The sequence below is a fragment of the Ochotona princeps genome, chromosome 2 (assembly GCF_030435755.1).
Source record: "Ochotona princeps isolate mOchPri1 chromosome 2, mOchPri1.hap1, whole genome shotgun sequence".
In the NCBI taxonomy this organism is placed as follows: Eukaryota; Metazoa; Chordata; class Mammalia; order Lagomorpha; family Ochotonidae; genus Ochotona; species Ochotona princeps.
In genome coordinates, this window is record NC_080833.1 from 11,329,725 (window position 1) to 11,350,645 (window position 20,921).

Here is a 20,921-nt window from a genome sequence, read left to right on the forward strand (position 1 = left end):
TGTGGCTGAACCAGTGACCAACCCGGGTCCCCATCCTCAGGGGCAACAGCACCAGGAGAAGGCTCTGCTCTTTGGACCACAGCTGCCTTCATCGTGAGCAGCAGCCACAGGCCACCCCGCTCCACCACTGCTGTTGTGCTAGGCTTAGACCTGCATGCAGGTGGAGTAGGGGTGGGCACACCCAGCGTGATGGATGCAGCGCCCTCCCAGCCCTCCCTGCGGAGAGCACCCACCCAATGCCCTGCCCCAGCATGTGGGCTCTGTAAGCACAGTGTCTTGATCTTGCCCACTGCTATAGCCACTCCCACCTGGCAGGTACATCTTCAACAAGCATCCAGGGCAGGAATGAACGCATGCGTGAATGAATGCACAACCTGTCCGCTTGCTATCTGTTCCAGACGCCACTCCCTCGTCGCTCCCTCACGGTGGACCCTAGCACCCATCCTCCATCTGTTCCACTCCTCTGCCCATTTCACAGATGAGAAAACAGAGCGGCAGGATGCCACAGGGGGCAGCTTTACTTACAGCTCATTAGTGATGTAGCACCCCGACCTCCTTCCCCGCCCTCCCCCATGACCCTCACCTCCCTGTATGGTCCTGTCTCTGCAAGGTGCTGAAATTCAGCCCTAGCTCCCTGCCCTGAGGGGAGGAGGCGATTAAGACTTTCACTCCCCAGGGGCGCTGGACTGTGGGTGGGGGAAATCCTGGATCCCTGGGGGTGATGCTGAAGAAGAGCTGGGCTCCAGCTGCTGGTGTGCACCTGTGATGGTCAGGAGAACCCCAGGTCCACTCAGGCAGGTGGGAGGAGGCTTGGCAGCTGTATACCTCACCCACTGCACCTCTGCTCAGGGCTGTCATCCACTTGCTAGGAAGTGGAGGAAGTCACTCGTCACAACTTGCACAAGACAGGCAATAGGTTCCTCTGGAGAACAAGAAGCAGATAAAAGTGCAGGAGGAATCCAACAGGCTCTGGGGTGCCGGGCCAGGAGAGCTGACAGAACCCCAAGGCTCTGGGGGTGGAACCTGGCCCTATGTCCCATGCACGCCACTCCGCCCGGGGCCATATGTGTGATAGACTCTGCATTGCACAGCCAACATTTCGTGCGTTGGTCCCATGTCTGGCTCCCGTCAGGACCAGCTGTCTCCTGAGCCAGTCGATTGTTTCTGAAGTCACCGCTCTCAGTCCAGGAGCAAATGAGCTGTAAACAAACACACCTGTCAGCCAGAACATGGCTCATGGGGCGGCTCTCCCATGAGCAACTGGGCAGGGAGGCACAGTCGGGGCTTTGCTAATTGCAGCCTCAGGCAGATGGGCGATGCTAACAGCTGGAGGCATGATTCACCAGGGGCGGGCCTGTGACCCCTGCAAGACGCCCAGGGACCTGAGGCTTTGGATGACTGTCTCTTCCTGGTGAATGGGAAAGGATGCAGGCATTCTTGATTCAGTGTCCTGAGGATGGGGTGTGAGCACCTGGGGGGAACTTCCTGGAGGAAAAGGAGGAGGGCGAAGGGAGTTCATTGGCAGTCATTCCCAGCGTCACCTTTCAGCCCAGAGGCTGCTGCTTGGTGATGCCCAGCCCTGTCTTCCTCATCAGACGGGCAATGCCCTGAGGGTCAGAGCTGCATCTCCACCATCAGTGTGATGATTCTATGATTCTCCAAGACTAGGGGCGTCTCTATGGGTGAAGGGAGGACTTTCAAAAGTTCATGGAAAATGTGTTTTCCAGAAAAGCCAGCATGGGCAGCAAAAACTGGGGCACCCAAACATAGCTTTGATTTCCAGCTTGCACAGGCTGTTGACTGCCCTGGCACAAATGCCATCCGACTGGGAGCTCTGGGAGGGCAGAAGCTGCCTCTGCCATCAGTCTAGCAGCAAGGGAGACCCTCCTTGGTCCTGCCCTGGGGACGCTGAGCCTCCCTCCCACCAGGGGCCTGTGAGAAAGGGCAGGCACTTCTAAGGAAACAGCGCCAGCCTCACCCCCGCAGCTCAGGCTTTCTGGGTGACCTTCGGTGAGTCCTGCTCCAGGGCTGCTCCCCCAACACCCAAGTTCAGAGGCTTCTCCCTGAGAAGCACCCTCGGGACTCTGAGCGAAGCTGGCATACGTGCCATACAGAAGCACTGCTGTGCACTTCAGTTTGTTCTGCCCACCGAAGCTCCACTTTGGCGCCTGAGATATTTACCTAACTGCGCAAGTCACTTTCAGGCTTCGCTTAGCGGGCCGGTGAGGCGTAGAGGAAACCGGCAGTGGACTTGACTTCAGATGGCATGGCCAGGTGGGCGGAGAGAAAGGCCATTCTTCTGCCCCACCCCGCAGAAGGAAGGCTGCATGGGCTCTCTGCCAAGCATCCTCTTCCTGTTACTTACATGCCACTGGCAACGGTGAGCTCACCACCTGCCCCTGATGCACCATTTCATGTTTCGAGTATCGCTAGCAAGCCAGCTGTATCCTTACGCTGGTGCATAATGCCCTGTCTGCTCTCCCTGAGAGTGACAAAGCAAGGGAGGGTGACCCACGCACTGCAGCTTCCCCAGCCCTCACCCCGTGTTTGCACCCATCTCCAGCCTCCGTTCAAACAGTGGAGTCATTGCAGCTTGCCCTAGATTCTCCAGGCGTTAAAGCTGAGAGAGCCCTGCACCCTAGGGGTCCTCAGCCCCAAGCACCCCAAAGCGAGAAAGCCCACAGCCACTCTCCATCTCCACCTGCCCACCCTCCTGTGGCCCCCAGGCAGCTGCAGAGGCACACCCTCCCTACCACAGGCTCAGGGAGACAGGAAATGCCCAGCCAGGTGGTACCAAGGCTGCACCATCCAAGGGGACAGCTTGGATCTCTGGTCCAGCCCATCTGTGCGGCTTCTCAGCAGGGTGGCCTCTGCCAAGACCCTCTGGGTCACATGGCCTAGGGCTGTGGAGTGGTGTCTAGATGGTGTGTGGGACACCTGCTCAGCTCATCTGAGAAGCTAGGGGAAATGTCGACTAGCCGGATTAGTGAGGGACCGGGCACCTGGGCTGGGGTCGCGGCTGCCAGGATTCCATGCTTGCTCTGCCTCGTTCTGGTGTGTGATCTTGAGCCCGTCCCTCCACCTCTCAAAGCCAAAGTGGAGCCACAGGGCCGTGTTCACCCGGGTTGCTGCTGTCCTCGCCACCTTGGCCCTGTGTCGATGCTCCTGCCAGCTGTGCAGTCACCACGGCTCCGTCCGCAAGCACAGCCTGTGGGCTGAGAGACAGGCAAGCAGTCACTGCTCACCTTGTCCCCGGGGCTCTGGCCAGGGGCTGAGCAGTGGAGGCTGTGGTCAGCTCTGGAGGAGCCACAATGTCAGAACCCCTCAGTGACAGGGAAGTGCAGAGGGACACAGCAGAGCCAGGGAAGGAATGGCCCTGGGACTGAGCCTCTGTGCACTCCAAACACAGTGGCTGGAAAAAGGCCTCATCCAAGTTTCCTGTCCCTCTGGGCCCCGCAATCCCTCCCAGCAACTAAAGGAATCTTTCAGACACATTCACCAGGCCACACTCGTTCCTGACTCAAGACCCTGCAATATCTTCCTGATGAAGCGAGAATAAAATTCACCCTTCTGGGCCAACATGGTGACTCCACAGGCTAATCCTCAGCCTTGCAGCATCAGCATCCCATATGAGCACCGGTTTGTGTCTCAGCTGTTGCACTACCCATCTAGCTCCCTGCTGATGGCCTGGCTCAGGTCCTTGGGCCTCTACACCCATGGGAGATTCAGAGGAGGTCCCTAGCTCCTGGTTTCAGATCAGCTCAGCTCCAGCTGTTGCAGCTGTTTGGGGAGTGAATCAGCAGGTAGAAGGGTTTTGTTTTTTTTCTCGTCATTCTGTAAAATCTGATTTTCTAATAAAAATAAATAAATCTTTTTTTATTATTAATTACATTGCATTATGTGACACAGTTTTATAGGCACTGGGATTCCCCCCACCCCTCCCCAAACCCTCCCCCCCCCATGGTGGATTCCTCCACCTTGTTGCATTACCCAAGTTCAAGTTCAGTTGAGATTCTTTCATTGCAAGCATATACCAAGCATAAAGTCCAGCATCTTATTGTCCAGATAAGTCCAACAGCTTCTCAGGGAAACCATCTCTGGTCTGAAGGTAGAGCCGGCAGAGTATCATCCCAATCAATTAAAAGCCCCAACATAACATCAGCAACAATTTATAATGTTATGGAATTAATTGACATAGTATTGAGTAACCAATATGTTAAAAAAAAGATGCAAATTCTTAACCACATGCTGTGACTTCTTCATTGACATTCCAATTTTAGTTTATATACAACCGGGTTCTATACACCTTAAAATGGCTATGGATTACTATTCAGCTGTCTCGTGTCTATTTTCATTATAGTATTTAACATTTTATAGCGTTGAAGCATAATTTTGCTGAACCTGGCTGTTTTTTGGGTAGTCTAGACTGGCTTATAACTCTAATAAGACATATTTCAACAGTTTAGGTGCAGAACAGTTTTAGGAGGGGTGTGCAGAGAAATCTTCAATACCCCAGTGAGGAGTAACTAATTCTTGTGTCCCACCTAGTAAGGTATAAGTGAATCCATGCTGACCATTTCCTGCCTGATTCTAAGCTTTCCTTGTTGTTCTCTATCTATTCTAGATTTTTGTTTGTTTGTTTGTTTGTTTGTTTGTTTGTTTGTTTGTTTTGAGGGGTTTCTGGAGTGATCCTGATGCTCATTGCAAGAGAGGGTGGGGACCCAGAGTTGGAGCCAAGCAAGGACCAGAGAGAGCTCCCCTCCCTAGTCCCAAAGGAAGTTTACTGTTCTTTTGTTTCTTCAGACTGCTCAGGGCTCTTGTCTGTTGTTCTGATAAAAATAAATAAATCTTTACAAAAAAATTCACCCTCCTCACACCAGCCTTTAAGAACCTCAAGGTTCTGTCCCTAAGAACTCAGAACCAAGAGCCCCCACGCCCCACCTGCTCCCTCCCCCGACTTCGGCACCCCTGCAGCCGCTCTGCCTGGCCTTGTCTTTCTCCCAGCATCCCCAAGGCCGGCTCCTCCTGTCACTCAGCTTCTGTACCCCTGTGCTTAGGCCTCAGTGCGGTCCCTGTGTCCTCTGCAGCTTCCTTGCAATGATTCCCCGGGGTGTGGGGGGGAGGGGCACTGCTTTGGCTCTAGCACACGGTGGGGAGCACACTCCTGGAGAGCAGGGGCTGTGGAGTCAGAGCGACCATCTTCACTTTCGTTGGGTCTTTACCATGGCCCTGGGAAGGCGGCAACAAGATCCCCAAGTTTTCAGATGGGTAGACTGAGGCCCCCAAAAGTTCTGTGCGCTGCCTGCATCTCCCAGGGAACAGGCATTCAGGCCTCTGATCGTCTGGCTTCAAAACCTGCCATCTTCCTCTTCTCCTTTTTTAATCACTCTGCCCACGCAGTGCTTGCTGTCTGGGGACCAGAAAGCAAAACCCAAGCAGATCCGTAATGCAAAGCAAATGGAGTTGGGGGGTTGTAATAATGTGTGTTTGTGCAAAGCCAGGGAACGATTTTTCTTTTTTCATAGAGTGGGTGATTTTTATCGAACAGCTGCCTTATAAAGAGGAGCCAGCAGCAGACTGCCATGCTCCCTCCCCACAAGCGTGTCCACTGGCCACACTGCTGAGTGGGTACTGGACCCCAGAGCAGAGCTTCCCTCCTTAGTGTCTGAGTCTAATTCCTGGATGTGGCTGGAACGGGCCTACCCTGGGATCATGACTCCTCCACTCCATGTTGGATGTCTTTCAGTTTTTGAAAAGCAGCATGACAGAGAGGGAACAAGAGAGAGAGAGAGAGAGAGAGAGAGAGAGATCTTGCTTTCTTGGGCTTACTCCCCAAATGGGCACAACACTGAGACTGGGCCAGGCTGAAGCCAGGAGCTGGGAACTGCTTCAGGGCCACATGGGTGCTAGGAGCCATCCTCCGCTGCTTTCCCAGGTGCATTAGCAGGGATCTGGATCAGAAGTGAAGTAGCCAGGACTTAGTCTACATGGGATGCTGGTATCATAGGTGGAGGCTTAACCCGCAAACCCGCAATACCAGCCCCCTTGCTGCGTGTCTTAAGGCAAGTTACTCAACCACTCTGGTAAAGACATTTACCAGGTCCACCTCAAAGATGATTCAAAGCCCAGCTCAAAGGGAGGACTTGCCGGCACATGGCTGTGCCTATGAGTGCTGGCATTTGAGGGAGTGATTCTGGCATTTCCTCACCATGTTACTATGCTAGGGCTGGGGCTGTGCCTCACTGAGCAGTCACCTTGGGCCTTCCCCTTTGGAGGTTTATAGTCTGATACCATCATGGCATCTCCTGCAAGCACCACACAGGCTGTAACTGCCTGCCCCCACACTTCTGCACCCCTGTACCCCTGCACCAGGAGTCTAAGCTGGGACAGTGTCTCTGAACCCCCTGCCCGAGCTCCCCTCCGAATCACGGCGACAGAGAACTGGCCTTCCCTTCTCAGCTCCCCAACCATGAAGCCCAGCTGTGATGAGCAACACAGCGGCTGCCCAGCTGTGTCCCTGAGAGCTCTTGAGCAGTGGACATGAGGCAGTGTGGACAGGCACTCACAGGTGAATGGGGACTTCCTTCTGATGATGCTGCTTTCCATAGCCCCTCTACCACCATCACCAGAGCTGTCTGATGGAGGAGGTGAACCTCAGTTTACCTAGCTGTGGAGCAGGATCTCATGGCCATTCAGCCCTGGGTTTCCAGACTGGAATCTGTGTCACCTTCCCTTACAGTGGCTGTCTTCCTGTGACTCTCTCCTTCTCCCTCCTTCTCTGTGCCCAGAGGCTGACCACAACAGGTAGCATCAATGAACTTCCAGTCCCCTGTGGCTGACGGGAAGCACCTGCAGGAGATAGGCAGCCAGATGGAGATGAGGCTAGGGTCTGTCTGCAGCTCCTCCCTAGTCTCTATGTAAGTTTTGTCATGTTAGGCAGGTGTCCCTCCTCTGACCTTTTGAGTTCTCCTAAGCAGCTTGCCATCAAGCCTGAGTCGGCATGCAGCCACACTCTGATTACTGACTCCCCATGTGAGCCTTCCTCTGTATGTAGCCCACAGTGCCCCTCCAGGCTCCTTGCTAGAGCCAAAGCCTGTGAGCTCAGCAAACCTTTTCTAAGTTATCTGTTTCAGGCATTTCATTATAGTATCAATAACTAGACCAGGATGGGTCTTGTCCCTCAGGCACTCAAGCACGCCCACTCCTTTGGCCCTTCTCTTGGCTTCCAAGACTCTTAGCCATCCCTATGGGTTCCTGCCCTGGAGCCTGCTTTGTTGCAATCCCTCAGCCCTGCCCACACCTCATGAATGCCCCAGGCACCACTGTCTCCTCACTCAGCATCGTTGCCTGGATCCTCCACCAGCTGATGCACCCTCCTCCTCCAGCCCACATGGAGCTGAGCAATGATGGCATGGTCACTGCATGTCTTCCTGGGCATAGGTGGAGCTCCTCCCCAGGACGAGAGACTGAGCTGCTCTGGTTAGGCTATCCAAGCATCTCACGGTGTCAGATGAAATCCTGGAGGTGCATTCAGGTGGCAGCTGATCTGTGGAGTCTGATCTGTCTGATCTGTGGAGTCCAGACTGTGTCATCTGTGTGCAGGCATGGCTGGGAGTCCCCACTCCTCCCCACGTGGAGTCCCTGCTCCTCTTCACATGGAATCCCGCTCCTCCCCACATGGCATCCCTGCCCCCCATCCCACATGGAGGTTCCCACTCCTCCCCACGTGGAGTCTACATCCTCCCCACATGGAGTCCCCACGCCTCCCCATGTGGAGTCCCCAGCACCCCCAGTCTGGCTCTCAGAGAGCTCCTGGTGCACCTGCTCCCAGAGACAGGAAGTGGAAGCTGGCAGCCTGGAAGGTTTGGGCTGGAGACAGCAACACTCCTCCCACTTCTGCTGATGCCCTTGGTCACAGCAGCCCCGGACCCGTCTCCCCCATTTCTCTCCGTGGGGTTAGCTTTCATCCACGTCCCTTCCTCTGACTCTCATCTGTTCCTTCATTAGCTTAGAGCTGGGTTCACAAAATCATGGCCTGTGGTTAGACTCACCCTGCGGATTGTGTTAATTTGATCCACACTGGGATTTTTATTTTCTAAAAAGTAAGTGGCTTTGAACCTGCATCAACTCCCCTTATCAAAGCTGGTCTTTACCTCATTCTACTGTGCGCCCAGAAGCTCTCAAGGCCCACTCCTGGTTCTGGACTGCTGAGGGCAATACACATATCCCTAGAGCCAGTGATGCCCGTGAATGCACAAGACTTTTTGGTGGCTCAGCTCTCCCAGCCCCATTTTGGAAGGGAGGATTGGCCAATAGTAATGTAGGTCTTGTCTGAAGATCAGAATGCTAGCCCCTCTAGGGCCAGGATTGAATGGGAAGGGACCAGTGGAACTTTCCAGAAGGAGGATGATGTTAGGTTACATGGGAGAATGGAGAATGCATTTACCAGAATTTGAAACAAAATAAGTGGTACACTTGAGAGTTGCACATTTCGTTGGACATAAGCTCCACCATGAAAGAAAACAAATTAGCAAAATAGTTGGATCCCGAATAGTGCTATTGTGCTGACAGAATACTAACGCCTGCAGCTTGATTTAGATAAAATAAATAACATTGGGTGGTACACAGGGAAGGCCAGGGAAGAACCGTGAGGCTGGTAAATATGGTCCCTTCAAAGGGGTAGGAGCTGGCATGGTTGGGATGTGTGTTGGCTCTGAAATTCCAACACTTTGCTGTGTGTCTCCAAATGTGCATAACCAGGCCTGTGGGGGGTGGAACCGGAAGTGTGGGGCTTGTCTCTGAGACTGGGTATCCCTGCCTTGGAACAGGCAGACCACACCTGGAGTCACGGAGATTAAACAAGAAGCCAGGAGCCGTGACCTTGAATCAAGAGCAGCTCACAGCAGCTGGCAGCAAGCCATCACCTGTTCTTTGCACAAACCTGCCCCGTCTCCACCACGGGGACCTCAGCTTACCTGTGGCCTCCGGAGCCAGCCCACCCTGGGCTGCCCACGCTGCAGCAGTCCCGCCCCTCCATCCATCACTCAGTCGGTCAGCTGCATGGGACCCTCCCCGTCTGATGCACATCTTCATCCTCCTTAAGGTGATTTATGATCTGGCTCTACCAGCTAGAAAGAGGACTTCCAGAGAGGAGGCACTGTGTCTTGTTCACGGCCATCACCTGTGTCATACACGAGGAACCTCAGCAGTCTGTCCCAAGAAGAACTAGATGCACAGAGCTTAGGTAGGTGCTGGGGTGGCCCCCAAGTGCCAAGTTGTCCTGTTACTGACAACCCCTTTCCTGCCATGGGCTGGCAGGAGGAGAACACAGAGGTCAGCCTCCCCATCCCATTTAACAGATAGACACTGAGGCCCAGAGAAGGCAGGTTTCCCAAACTCTGGAGCCAGGGAGTGGCTAGGCAGAGAAGGGCTCCAGGTTTCCTGGCTCCCAGCTCAGTGCTCACCCCAGGAACCACTGGCAAGTAGGTGGACAGATAGGCACACTGCCTGAGAGGCTGTGTGTTAATCACCGCAGGCAGGATATGCCAGTCCAGCAGTGCTCATTGGTACACTTGCCCTGTGTCTAGCAGGTGGGCAGGCCCATGGAGGCCACTGCCAGCCCAAGTGCACACCTCAAGCCAGTGGCTAATACTGCTGACACAGGCTCAACTGTCCATAGCACCTGCCGAGCCTGGTGGACTGGGCAGATTGGCAAGGTGAAGTCCCTCCCCTTGGATTGGCAGCCTCTGCTGATAGCACTGGTCAGCCAGACTGGCACACGCTGGGCATCTGCCCCCATGATGAGCTTGTACTGGACACGGCCTGCTTACACAGGTGTGCTCGCTGTCGGGCAGCTGAGGAGGGGGAGGAGAGGGAAGAGTGCTGAGTGTGATCCCAGCGGGCAACAGGGGACACTGCAGGACGCTTCCCAGGCAGGGGATTTGGGCCGGAGGCTCACACAGAGAGGCACAGGTCCTGGGAGCCTAGGCCTCCTTTCTAGTCCCAGACCCTGCCCAGCCGGGATCCAGAAGTCAAATTTGCAGCCCTAAGAGGTGCCTTCTCTTTGTGCGCTCCAAGGCCTCTCCAAGTCCAGGCCTGTCTTGTCCCAGCTCATCGCAACCAGGGTGCCTTTTCTGGCACCGACTGAACCTGTCCCTCTCCTGTTTGGAGTCTTTGGTGGCTCCTTCTCAGCCCTTGGATAAAACCACCACAGTCCTGGTCCCCACTGAGCTGAGCCTTGTGCCACAACAAGAGGGAGGTCCCTTCTCAAGCACACCCACAGTACCTGTGTTCGTTCTGCGCACCTTGTGCAGGGGCTCCTGTTATGGGGCAGGCACACTGCTAGGAGGGCTCAGGACAGCCTCCGCAGAGGTACAAGGAGGGCTCTGAAAGCATCACAGAGAAGCGTGATGAGGTTAATGGGTACTAAGGAGTTGGGACCGAGTTGGAGAGCCTGGCGTGGAGCAACCCTCCTGGCTGTATTGGACTTTGGAGTTAGACCTTTAGATTTAAGTCCATTTCAACATTTTCCGTCCTCTTGTCTTAGGTTATCTCCCATCTACAAAATGGGGTGGCAGTCCTGCAGATGGGAGCCCCAGCTCGGCGACACCTGCCACGGATGCTTCTCTTGGTACCCCCTGCCCCGACCCTTGCTGTGAGCTCCCAGCATCACCCCTGTGATGTATGAATGTGTGGGGGATGAATGAGTAAGAAGCGGAAGGAGGCAGGCAGAGTGAATGTTGGAGGGTGGCATTTGTGCAGGTACAAGACCCATGAGTAATTCCAACCGCCCCCTCCCCTTTCCCCCACTACCATCTCTTCCAGGACACGATGTGAGAGTAGAGGCCTTCAGCTATACTTAGAGAGTGACACCTGTGAGGCTGGGGGTTTCTGAAAGTCCCCTTGTCAGGAGGTAGGCAGAAGAGCCCAGGGTCAGGAGCCGGACTCCCCCCACTATCCCAAGACAAAGGGGAGTGCGTGGGCAGCAGGAGCTGGGCTCCATCCCCCTTACCTGAAGGTGCCAGCGGAACTTGAGCTTCCCAGAGGCCAGGACTGTTGGGCACTTGGCGGTGTGAACCTGGTATCCTGGGTCTGGATTTCAAGCATCTAAAAGGTGTGCTCTGAGCAGGAAGTGGTTTGCAGCCGAGGCCTGGCTCCCCCCACTGTCGCTTTATCCCCGTGAGGCCTCCTCGGTCTTCTCCTCCCACCTCTTTGGGCCTTAACCTTGCCTTCTGGGCAGTGAAACACAGTCCAGGTGCCCTCTTGCTCTGAGTGTCCGGGACCTCTCAAGGCCCCGGCAGTTGATGGGCAAGCAGAGCAGAAGGAAGAGAGAAACACACACTAGTTCAGTCCCCAAATGCCTGCTCTAGCTAGGGCTGGGCCAGACCAAAGCCGAGAGCCAGGAACGCCTAGGGGGCAGCAGGGGCCATCACCTACTGCCTCCTACAATCACATCCGTGGGGATCTGGATCCAAAGTAGCCAGGAGCAGAGCTAGGCACTTGGAGACCCAAGACCCAACTTAGCCCACTGCACACCAGTGCTCACCCTGTGACTGTGGCTTTGTGTTCTGCTGATGGGAGCCCGCCTGCTTGTGGGAGAAGACAGGGCTGGCGTGATGTCCTCCCTGACACTGGCAGGTGCAGCCTGATGTTGTCAGAACTTAGTCCCCACCCTTTCTAGCTGACATGCCCCTGGGCAGGGATCACCATTTCAACTGGGTTTACAGCAGTGGGTGAAGGCATTGTTCACAGCACACACACACACACACACACACACACACACACACACACACGTCTCCTGGTGTGCATCCAGAGATACTTACATGCCCTCCTGCACCCCACTGATCACAGCTTCCAGGTCCTCAAGCATACCTCCCTTTGTAGAGGCTGGCTCCACCCACCCCCAGGCTCACACCTGCTCACACTCGCCTGAGCACCTGCCCATCTGTGCGCAGAGCCCCGGGAGAAGCCAGCAGCATTCGCCGACCTGCCATTCTCCCTGCCCCAGCCCCTCCCAGAGCTGCTGTCTGCCATTGGATGGTAACCAGATGAGACAAGGCAATTTATGACAGCAGCTGTCTCTGTCAAAACCGGATCTCCCTCGCACCAGGGAGAGCTGATTACCGGGAGCCTAGCCCTGCCAGAACCCGGCACTCACAAGGGCAGAGCAGGGGAGACGCTGCCACCCAGATAGGCGGTCAGGGACGACAGCTGGCTTGAGGATTGTTCCTGCCCCCTTGTCTTGGGGAGTACATCATCCTCTCCTCTGCCAGGGCCCCTGCCCATGGCTGCTCCGCTAGACCCGCTCCCATGCCTCTCAACTTCACAAATGATTTCAGAGAGGAGAAAAGGTGGGCAGAGATGTTTGGCCAAGGTTGGTCCAGGGTCACCATGGCAACAGGAAGCCAGGAGCTCTCCCCCTACACCACAGGCTACCTGTCTCCTGTCCCCTGCTTCCTCTCCACCTTCTTTCCCCTCACCTCCTCGCGGAGTGCCACTGCCCTGGGTTCCCTCTGCAGATTACCCATTCCTTGCCATCCATCCTTGCCATCTTTGTCCTTTGCCACAAATGTATCCATCTCTCCTGCCTGAGCCCCTACCGGGTCCAAGCTGAGCAGGATGAACTCTCCTTTTTAACACTGTCCAGCTGGTCGTCCTGGATGTTTGCTTCCATAAACATTAAGTGAGTCTGCCATGGCCCAGCCACCATCCGGGACAGGTGCTGGGGTCCACATGGAGTACAATAAAGTGTCAGCTCGCTCCTGCTTCTGTGGGAGGAGCCAGGAAGCAGAAAGTGCTCATTCCAGAAATTTCAGAGGATGAATAAGACCGCCCCCTGCTCTACCTTAGCAGCTCTGCCCACAGTGGTTCTCCGGGCATTGAGCACAGCTCAGGAACAAATGCCGCACCTCTGGGAGAACTCCCACGTGCATGAGTGACAAGCACCTGGGCCCTGGGGCGGGCCGGATCTCCAGGAGCCCTCCCCCTAGCCCAGCTGGTCTGGTGCCATCTCTGTATCGGGCCTTGGGGCAGCTTTCTTGGTACAGTCTCTGAGTGCCGGGGATGGGGACAGGTCCACCCACATGGACTGAGAATCTGTCCTTTCACTCATGGACTTGTTCATCCAGATGACAGGTGCACAAGAGAAGTTTGTAGACATAGCACGCATCACCTTCTACAGTCTTGCGACACACCCATTAACCCACAGTAAGAGAAGTGTCTGGTTCCTCCGTACTCAACAAGATGCTCTCGTGCGCTCCTCGCTCTCAGCATTTCTGAGGCAGAAGCTTCAGCAGCAGCCCCGTCGCACAGATGGGCATTTTGAGGCTCAGAGACGGACAAGGCACCCCAAGGCCGGAGTGAGTCTCCATGAGCTCAGCTGGGTGCTCCCACTGCTGCCCGTCCCTGGTGTCATCTGATCCAGCACCCTCCTCTCCCACCAAAGAACGCAGCCCTCCCCTCCCTTGCCCGTTTGCAGCTAGAGAGACAGACCAGCCTATGCTGGGATTCAAACCTGTGCCAGGGCCCAGGCACCATCCACGCCTCCGTGTCTAATCAGTTCATTAAAGCCTTCCTTGCAAACAGTCCCTCTCGCCTGCCCGGACACAGAGACCTCAGCTGCTCCATTTCCAGGAGAGCCCATTCCTTCCCGGCTGGAGAGGAGTTGGGATAATGCAGGCAGGCAATTTAAACAGCTCCGGCGAAAAACAGCAGTTTCCACTCGCTGCCACTATTACACTTCTCTGCCGCGGCAGGATTGGCCCATAAGTGGGGTATCAAGTTTATTACAGCTATTTCCAACCTGTAATTGGTTTTGCGGAACACAAAGGAAGGGAGGTTGGAGAGAGGGAGGAGGTGATTTTCCCCCTCCTGGGATTTTTTTTTTTTTTCGATGGCAGCACCCAGGGATGTTGGAGAGGTAGCTGATGTTGGAGATTTGTTTGTTTTCAAATTAAAAAACCTCAATTGCCTGGTTGGTCGGCCGGTGGGCCCGCACCACTGCTGGCTGGACTCAGTCCATTGGCCATGCTTTTGGGGAGCCACGTGAGGGACTGCCAGGCCCTACTGTGGCCAGATTTGCTGGAGAGGGGTAGCTGAGGTATTAGGGTGGGATCCTGCAGTCCCCAGGAGTGTGAAAAGTCGTATTCTCAAGGGTTGGCTATTCTAGCATAAGGACACGATGGATGTTCAGGACAGAAAGTTGCCCATGATTGAGCAGGATCCAAAAATGTTAGATTGGAAATTCCAGAAGCAAGCAATTCATAAGCTTTAAAACGGCACCGCGTTAGTGTCATCCCTTCACGCAGCGCATCTGTGCTATTTACACTCATGGCCTGTTAGCCACTTAATGGCCATCTGGGTTATTAGATCACCTGTTCGAGAGATCACCTGCTCATAGCCACCATCACAGTGTACTGTTACCACATTCTAGTTTATTAGCAAATATTGATTTCTTACTGTGCCTACTTTTTTACATTTTTAAAAAAGGTTTATTTATTTGAAAGATGAAAAGATGGGAGGTGGAGGGAGAGAGACAGAGACAGAGAGGGTCTACTCCTAAACACCCACAACAGCCATGGCCGGACCAGGCTGAAGTGAGAAGCCAGAAGTGACATCAGGTCCCACGTCGTAGGCAGCAGGGACTCCAGTGCCAGAGCCATGCTCTGCTGCTTTCCAGGTCTGGGCCTACTGTGTGAGTCAAACGTGATCACAGGTGCGTGTGCACAGACAGACACAGCACTCAGGGCTCAGGGCACACCCTGGAGGGGTGGGATGTCACATCTCGGGGTGGGCTGCTGTCAGACGGTCTCTTGTGGTTGTGCTGCTTCATGCTGTGTGGTCTCAGACCACTGTCTCAGCAGAGCCAGGCTGCTCCTGCACAGATGGAAATCAGGCACAGCGGCTCTCCTCTGGCCAGAAGCAGGAGTATATCTTTTCTTTCCGATGCTCTGAGGGCCTGGCAACTCATAGGAACATAAATACCCCACCTGCTCATTTCTGCCCACCCTGCAGATGCTTGCAGGCTAAGCAGCAAGTTCAAACCCTGAGGGATGTGCAGTGAGTGGGCCCCCAAGGACCCTGTCCTGCTACAGCATAGGCTCTGGGACACACTCCGGTGAAAGGCCTCCTTCTAGATTCGTTTGGTGAATGAATGAGTGGATTCCCTCATCTCAGGAGCACCTTTCAATCCAGGGGAGGAAAAACCCAAACCCTGAGCCTTTGCTGACCAAGAGGACAGCACCAATGAACTGTGAGTGTAGCACTCACACTCACCAAGGGACACTCACACTCACCAGGCAGCACTCATTCTCACTGTGGGACACTCACACTCACCGTGGGACACTCACACTCACCATGGGACACTGTGGGGCACTCACACTCACTGTGGGGCACTCACACTCACCATGGGACACTGTGGGGCACTCACACTCACTGTGGGGCACTCACACTCACTGTGGGGCACTCATACTTACCATGCAGCACTCACACCATGGGGCACTCACACTCACCATGGGACACTCACACTCACCATGCAGCACTAGCACAGTGAGGAAGAGCACATTGTTAGTAACATAATCAGTGATCCTACTGGGGGATGGAGGAGATCAGGCTTGCAGAAATAGGGAAAAAGGCCCACCTCCTCCAGGCAGCCTTCTCCAATCACCCCTCTCTTTAAAGCAATACTTGGCTCCCTATGAGTATCCTTCATCCCTGAGTACCACACGGCTGCCACCTGCTGCAGCGGGCACCGTCTGTCCCCTCCCCTGGTCCCTGTGTTGATGGTGTGGTCTGTGGGTCCCAGCAGGAGGTGAACAAGCTCAGGAGGTCCCTGGACCTGTGCGAGCTCATTTCTTTCTGCTGCTTCCCAGGCTGCCAGCCTCAGGGGATTTCTTTCAAAAATAAGACTAATAAAATCAAAAGAAAGGTTGATTGATTGAAAGATCAGAGTCACAGAAAGGAAAAAAGAGAAGGGACAGAGAATCCCCTATCTGCTGCTTTGCTCTCCAAATGCTTGCAACCAACTAGTCTGGGCCAAGGCAAAGCCAGGAGCCCAGGATACTACCAGGGTCTCGGAGAGACGTTTCTAGAAAGAAAGGGGAGGTGACCCCCAGCCCACTGGCAGCCTAGCACCTACCCACTCACTAGTTTCTGCTGTAGGGCCTTTAACTAGCAGGTTCTCAGATGGCCACTGGCCCCACGGCCTGGGCTGCGAATACAGCTTGCTGTCCCTCTTCCTCCATATCCAGAGCCACGGTCAGCGATTCCAGGGTTCCCAGTGAACCCCCATACCTAGCCACAAAGAGGCTGTCAATCAAACCCCGGAAACACCAAGCTTGCCCTTGAGATCCCCTGGCTAGGCTTCTTGCCACGATTTATGGCTCAGGCACTTTATCTGGGGTGTGCGGGGGTGTGCTCACGTGGGTGCCGGTGTATTTTCCTGGTAATAAAACCCTCAGCCCGGAGAATAAATTTGAGAGGACAGTTTTACAGACAAGAGTTTTTCTCTTTTGTGCAATAAAAAAAAATGGAGTGAAATTTGAGATGGGGATGATAAGGGCTGCTGTACTTTCAAAGGGGATTAGCGGAGGGTGCCTGAGAGAGACAGGATGTGGGTGGTGGGATGACTGGACGGCACCTCTCAGGCCCCCCGCTGGCCTCCCTGAGCCCCCTGGTGGGCAGAGTCACCTCTCCTGCCCAGTCAGGTGGACTGGGTGACCTACCCTGGGAACCAGCGTCAGGTGCCCAGGGTGGCTCTGGCCCCTTGCTCTGTACATGCCTCAGTGTGTTCATCTGCAAAATGGGGTGACAAGGATGCTGTCATCTGCTGCTCTGATGACTCCCTGGGCACTGGGTGGACCACGTAGAGCCAAGGGGGGGTCTGTGCCCCGACAGGGAAAGGGCTCTTGGGGGCAAATGCTGAAAGTCATAAACTGGGCCAGTCACCCAGATGCAGCAGCCATGTCCAGAGCTGGCAGGAAGGGGGCGCAAAACCCTCTCCTGGTTGAAGACCAAGACCGGTCAAGTGTGGGCCAAGGGTGGGGGTGCCCGGAGGGGCCACCTCAGGCTGGTGTATGGAGAAGCAGGAAGGCACGCTGGATTGGGCATGGATGGCTCCGAACTCGCTGCCAAGTTTCCCCATGAGCCCCACAATCAAGCTGGGTGCAGCTTGATTCTCAGGATAAAGGATGTGTGCCAGTGTGGATTCCAACAGCAGAGAGTCCAGTCTGGCCTCTTCTTCTAGAAGGTTCTTGCTGTCTCCAAAAGAGGCAGAGTGAGAGGTTGTGTGCCCTGCCTTCTGACAGCTCGGAGGCAAACGGGTGAGAAGCTCCAGGTCTTCAGAGGGCCAGCTGGCAAGCCTGCAAGCCTGCAAGTGTAGCTCTGAGCTGAGTGTACAAAGTCCTGTAGTGGCCGCTCTCCCTCCAACCCCAACCCTCTGGGGTCTTGGAGCTTGGGGCCACACCAGCATCCCTGAACCTACCCCTACTCATGAGCCTGAAAGGCCAGGGAGGGTCGCACACACATGTTCACAATTGGTGCTAAATAATTGCAGGCTGGATGGCATTGACTATGTTGCCTGAGGCACCTGCACCAGGCAGGTGTGCCCAGGGGAACCCAGCTGTGCCTGGGGCCAGGGTTCCCAAACAGCATCGCAGCCCCAGCTGCCCCCTTTGCCTATAGAACCCGTACTGGCCCCAGCCCTGGCTCCTGGAAGAAAGTGGGTCCACTCAGCTGCCCACACTGCCTGCCTCCTCTGCCTCCCCCATCCTCCTGCCTCCAGCACGCAGAGCCACGGGGAGTTAATTCCGCTTCTCCAGGCCCAGGCATGAGGCCTCCCCATTGCAGGCTGTTAGCGCGGAGCCCAGCTGGGCGGCGAGAGGCTGCAGGCTCCCGGTCTATAATAGAGTTGCTGAGACAAGCGGAAAGCTGCAGCCGGGTAAACAGATAAATAATTGAAGCCCTGACAACACATACCTTGCTGCTTTGTGGAGTAACACTTTCATTAGCGGAGGCAGCGCGGGCAGCCGGGGATACAGCGGAGGTTGGGGGCCAGGGACCACTGCGGCCGGCTTGCTGGCTTTTCGGGGGACTAGAGACAGGGGGCAGCCAGCCCTTGGTGTCCCATGCCGGCTTTATGGTCACCTGCTGAGGTCTCCTGTGCCTGGGTGCCTTGGGGACATCCTGGCTCCCTCCTGGCCCATCATGAGTGCAGCCAGTAGAGGGGCGAGTGCCAAACACTGCTCTCTTCCCTCCATCCCCCACGGGGGGCCCCCTCCCTCTCCTCCACCTGCCCCCACTCCCAGTACCCTCCTGGGAACCAGATTTCCTCCTCCACAGGACCACGGGCCTTGGAAACAAGGAGCTCACTTGCCTAGGAGCCCAGCATTGGTCCAGAGGGTTACCACTCAGCAGCATATGCTGCTGTCACCTGTCTCAGGGCCTTTGCTGCTACCTGGGAGGTCCTCCCACCTTTCACTTTGTTATTCCTTCTGAAGGCAACTTAGACATGGCTTCCTCCAGGAAGCCCTCGGTGATTGCCTTGTCCCTGCTCTAGGCTCCCCTGCCATTCCAAGCCTCTCTTTGGAAAATTTATCAGAAATACTTTTGTCTCCCTGTGAGATCTTGGAACCATGCCTGCCCATCCACCCCGGCTCCCAGTTCCCCTTGCTTCTCCTCCGTCCAGCCTGTTCCCTCATTCCTTCTTTTCTGGAGCCCTGGAAGTCTTGGGAGTCAGACCGGGAGCCCATTTGCACACTTTCTGGCCCTATCCACTGCTGCCTAAGCTTTGCTGGCCGTCCCTGCAAGGTGGGCCCAAGGGCAGTGCCTGGTACAAGAGAGGAAGCAGCTCTGTTCCCTCTCGACTCCCTTGCCTCTGGATGGTCTGACACTTCGGAGCCTCGGTTGCACACCAGTGAAGTGGGGGCAGGTCTCCCTCTGCTGAGGGAGGGTTCTAGTGATGACTGACAGCCCCGATGTGTTGGGGGACACGGGAGAGATGGTGCACCTGGGTGGTGGACAGCACGGGCAGTCCCAGCCTGCTTCTCCCCAGCATCCAGGGGAAAGAGGTGGCCATGGCTGGCCGGGCACTCACTGTGCTGCCCTTGCTCTGTGGCAGGTGACAGAGGGCGGTACCATCAAACAGAAGATCTTCACCTTCGACGCCATGTTCTCCACCAACTACTCCCACATGGAGAACTACCGCAAGAGAGAGGACCTGGTGTACCAATCCACAGTGAGGTGAGCTCTGGGGTCAGGATCGGGCGGTGGGGAGTGGGGGCAGCGGGGTTGGCACGCGGGCAGGGGGCTTCCTTCACAGCCAGCTCTCAGCACTCTGGGCTGCGTGTCCCCGAGGCTGGGAGGCAGAGCTAGGACCCTCTCTCTGCAGCGGCAGCCTCTGGAGGGGTGAGGCAGGGGAGCATCAGGCTCCGACCCCCACCTACCATTGGCACCCTGGGCCAGCTCCCCTGGTGATCCCATAGGGTGGGTTTGCACACCCGTTTTCAGGTAAGGACACTCAGGCAGGACCAGAGAGGATGGGCAGACTCTGAAGTCACACAGCCAGGAACGGCAGGGCTGGAGTGAACTCATACCCCCAGGCCTTAGGGGTCCCAGCCAGGACTCAAGACAGAAACAGCAGTGGGCAGGGAAAGGGGTGATGCCACCTCCTGGTCATCAGGGAGCCCGAGTTCAGTACAAAACTGATTGGAGGGGTGTGCCTAAAATATGCAAGCGCATCCATGACACCTAGGAGATCTGCAACACCTGTGACCCCAGCAACACCCAGGACAGTTGGTCACAATCAAGAGGGAGAAGGAGGGAAGGACAGCACAGCACCAGGGCTTGCCGGGAGGACTCGGCCACGGTACATGCCAGGGCTCACGGCAGAGGGGAAATAGCTAGCCCCGAAAGCGATGGAGAGTCAGCAGCCAGCGGACCTCTCCAAGCTTGCTGGCACCCCAACTCTGCAGGGAGTCCCTGCACCCCCACGCCTGGCCCCTCTGGACTCCAAATCCTATGCCAAGATGGAAACCCCCAGAGGCTGTGCAGAAAATCCCAGGTCCACCCCCCATTCCTCATGCCCCCAGCGTGTTGAAAGCACAGCCCTGGGACTCCAAGATCTGAGTCCAAACCCCAGCCCAGCCACTGCTCCTTGGCAGCACACACAACCCGAGCCACTTGGTTCCAAATGCCATGGAGCGCCCAGTGTGGAGTGTGAATGCTGAGGTGTGTGTTCAGTGGCCTGAATTCCTACTGGCCTCTGCCACCTGGGATCCATGGATGCCTGGGCTGAATTTCCAGGTCTCCAGGAGGGAGCAAGCCCACACACCTGCTACAGCCTCCTCAGGGTCCAATAAGGGCAGCCAGGCAAGGGGCCAGTGTGGACCACTCCCTTCCCCCAGCAGGGAAAAGCTTCCAAAATCACCTTGTCTGTGACGCCCATAAACCTTGCATTAACTTTCTCTGAGCTTCATAAATGATCCTTTGAACGCCAACAGCATATTTACTATTATTATTATTATTTTCTCTAGCTCCATTTTTTTTTTCTTTTCCCAAGGGGTCAGGGTTCAACAAGGTCAAGAGACCAAGGACCTCCTCCGGAATGACACAATCTTGCTCAGACCCCAAAGGTGGTACTTGGTCAGTACCTCTTTCTACAAGAACCTTATTTGATAGCTGGGGAAGCAGAGGCCCAAGGTCACACAGCATGGGGGCTTCTCAGGATGCCAGGGACCAGGCATCCCTCCAATCCAAGCCTTTTCCCTGAACCTCAGCGACATAGAGCACCCCAAGAGTGAAGGTCCCAGCCCCTCTGACTTGGTCCACCAGGTCACAGCCAGCAGGGCTGGGAGAGACACCACGCTGAGCTCCACACTGCAGGACCCGCTGCAAGCTGGTGATGGGGCACCCAGGACTCCGTATTT

The 20,921-nt window shown here is 55.5% G+C and overlaps 1 protein-coding gene across 1 annotated transcript in view; it reads left to right on the top strand.

Moving 5' to 3' along the window:
• Positions 1-20,921, top strand: part of IGSF21 (immunoglobin superfamily member 21) — a 197,685-nt gene that overhangs the window by 119,656 nt on the left and 57,108 nt on the right. Inside the window, exon 3 of the mRNA XM_058661021.1 lies at positions 19,115-19,236. Coding sequence (XP_058517004.1) covers positions 19,115-19,236 — 122 coding nt within the window. The remainder of the gene's footprint in view (positions 1-19,114; positions 19,237-20,921) is intronic.